Source organism: Delphinapterus leucas, chromosome 13, assembly GCF_059928025.1.
Source record: "Delphinapterus leucas isolate spDelLeu-1000000601 "Yukka" chromosome 13, BTC_Dleu_Yukka2, whole genome shotgun sequence".
Lineage (NCBI taxonomy): Eukaryota > Metazoa > Chordata > Mammalia > Artiodactyla > Monodontidae > Delphinapterus > Delphinapterus leucas.
This window is the reverse complement of record NC_143141.1, coordinates 59,379,725-59,382,613: the sequence shown is the minus strand read 5'-3', so window position 1 is coordinate 59,382,613 and position 2,889 is coordinate 59,379,725. Positions and strand designations below refer to the sequence as shown.

The following is a 2,889-nucleotide window of genomic DNA, read 5'->3' as shown; positions in this document are numbered from 1 at the left end:
CTAAGGAAAATGCACAATTGGAAAAAGGAATGAATCATTAATGGCAGAATTTTAGGTATGTGGACAGGGATGGGGAGAAGGCTGCTAGTACAGCACTCGCAGCACCGATCTGAATGTTTTCCCACTGAGAGGCCAAGCTGATCCCGCTAAATGTGCCCTGGAGTAGTATCACTGGGAGATTATTAAGACACCAGCTCCTTCCATACATGTAGAGAAAAGTGCCCAGACCATTACAACGGAGGACTCAGGTATGGGGATGTTCGCACATTCTAAGAGAAGCTTCCAGGGACCACAACCCTACCCATGGGAATAAGGGGCCCGAATCAGTTACCAACACTGTATGGCTATTTCCCCTCCCATTCTGCTGTCCGTTAAGGTAAACGTCTTTGCTCAGCCTGTGACTACCTGTCTCAAAATGGTGTTCTTACTTCTCTTTGGGATGGCTGACCCAGAGATCTTTCCTGACACCTAGCCCCAAGTGCATGGAATCCAAGTCCACCAGAGTGGTCACCCTCCCAGACGGCCATTTGCCCAGAGGTGTGACCTTGCTTCTACTCCACTTAGCCCCATCCCTTCCACCCAGCAGCCCGTTTTCCACCTGCAGCCTGGAGATCCCTTTTGCTTCCACAGCATTTGCCATTGCATACAGATAACTAGGGCCCAGGGCCCTAACAGCTCATATTATGAACTGAGTGGCTATGAGCTCAGAACTACCCACCTAGGCGGCTCCTCTTTCCACTCCCCTCCTGCCCCCTGGGTTAACGTCACCACCCAATGAGGAGCCGAGGAGCAACTTGACTGACACTCATCTGTTTCTTTTATGTGTAGAAATGCACAGAGGAGCAAAATGATGGATCTAGCTCTCTGGATTATGTAACCACACAGAAAATCCAGACTTGGCCTTATTTAAAAAGGATGTCAATGTAATTAACAAAAGGCACTGTTTACTACATTTCTACCTCTGAAAGCAATTTTTCTCTATGATGTCCTAGAGCAGGGGTCAGCAAACTGTGGTTAGCAAATCAAATCTGGGAAGCCACCTGTTTTTATAAATAAAGCTTTATTGGAACACAGTCACGTACACTTGTTTTCCTATTGTTTATGGCTACTTTCCCACTAAAATGGCAGAGTTGAGACAGAGACTGAATGGCCAACAAAGCCTAAAGTATTCACTGTCTGGCCCTTTATAGAAAGTGTGCCAACCCCTGTCCAAGAGCAATCAGGCATTGAAGAAAGATAAGAATGAGGTACCTGTTGACTGGCAAGTGTTTTCCTGTGACATGGCAGTCATCACGGTTTCTGTGGCTGCATCTCGGATTACTTGCTCCTCACTCTGCAGGAGGGTGAGGACACGTTTCCAGAGAGCAAGCGTATCTTGCAGTCCTAAGAAGGCCAAAAAGAAATCAAATTACCTAGGATGCAACTTACAAGCAGGTACAAATACTGCTTCAAATCCAGTATTGAATGAGCAACAGTTACTTCTTCTTTGTGGGTACTGCAAGGAAGGGAGACTTGAGAGTCAGATAAATGCCAGAAGAGAGAGGACCCTAAGGGGACAGGTCTGAAAATGTCCTTTTGAATAGGAAACACTTCTGGAGGCAACCAGCCCCAGGCAAGGCCCCCTAGAAGGTACGGCCTTGGCTGACTAAGGCCCAGCTGTCAAGGGGCCTTAGTCAATGACTCATGCTTCTCAGAATGAAACTTTATGCATCAAGAGTGCTTTGGGGAAACTAGCCCAGTGTTAATTTGAGTGACTGTTTCAGCTTATAAATTCTGAAAGCAAAGTTTCAATCAAGATTATGCTTTGGGGGGCAAGAATTGAAAAAAGCAAAGAACCGTGATAAAGGTACCAGCCTGTGCCACGTCTACGCAGGGCCCACGACCTGACTGCCATTGCCCCTGGGCAGGGACCCTATCAAGTCCCTGTGCATTGTGCTGCTGGGGACCAGAGACCAGGAACAGACAGTGTCTGCCCCTGAGCAACTGAAAGGGACATCAAGTGGAGAACACAAGGTAAGGAGAAGGCAGGGCTGGAAACACGTGGCTGTGACTCACCACAGGGAAAGGTCCCAGGAGACTCGTGTAATGGGAGGTGGACTGTGTGAGGGGAGAGGGGGCAGGGCCTCAAAGGAGGGACACATACTGTCCAGGTGGGGTGGGTTGCCACGGAAGACCACCACTCATCATCCCTTGATGTTCAGCGGGGAACCAACCCTGCCCTGAGAGCTCTCCTTAGCTCACCCTCTCCCTCATCTGTCCACAGAGAGCCCAATATCAGAGCCACCAATGCTCTAGTCATACTGAGAGCAGCAATGGCTCCCTCTTGGGTTTGTGCTCTCCTGTCTGTTATAAATCTGGCTTTAAATTTTACTCAGTCTTTCAGAATCTATCCATTCTAATTGTTCTCTAGGGTTTCAAATTTCCCTTTCTTAACATTTTCTTATACCGCTAAGGTCCTCATCAATCTTCCCTCTTTAGTCCATTTCAATTTTTCTTTCTCCTTAAATGACTTCGGTCTGTCCTTGACTTGTCCCCATGCACTTTATGTCCTTTGCCTCTCAGTTCTGTGCCTGTTTTTCATGTTCTTGCAGGCCGCCAGCCACTGCCGACCTCCTTCCTCATTGCCTGTGATGCCCTAAGCAGCTCCAGCAATTCATGATGAACCAATGGCTTTTGCCCAGGACTCAGTTTCACTCAGAAATTCTACATTATTCCACACACATTTTCCTGCTATGAACCAGGGTTAGAGCAGCCAAAGTCACCCAGAAAATGTGCTGCAAAATGATATTACCTTCCCTGAGAAGTGTCACCAAAGTTTATAAACCTTTGCTCTTATTCCTCTGGGTCCAATGATTAAAGCAAAATTGTAGCAGGTCCCCTTTCAGTCTC

At 47.5% G+C, this 2,889-nt stretch overlaps 1 protein-coding gene across 9 annotated transcripts in view; it reads right to left on the bottom strand.

The window, feature by feature from the left end:
* THADA (THADA armadillo repeat containing) overlaps window positions 1-2,889 on the bottom strand; it is a 312,971-nt gene that overhangs the window by 47,505 nt on the left and 262,577 nt on the right. For all 9 annotated transcript variants that reach the window (XR_016395456.1, XR_002644568.3, XM_022573955.3 and 6 more), the window contains one exon: window positions 1,252-1,383. Coding sequence is in view for 7 of the 9 variants with exons in the window: in XM_022573955.3 (XP_022429663.2) it covers window positions 1,252-1,383 (132 nt within the window). In the remaining 2 variants the exon portion in view is untranslated. The remainder of the gene's footprint in view (window positions 1-1,251; window positions 1,384-2,889) is intronic.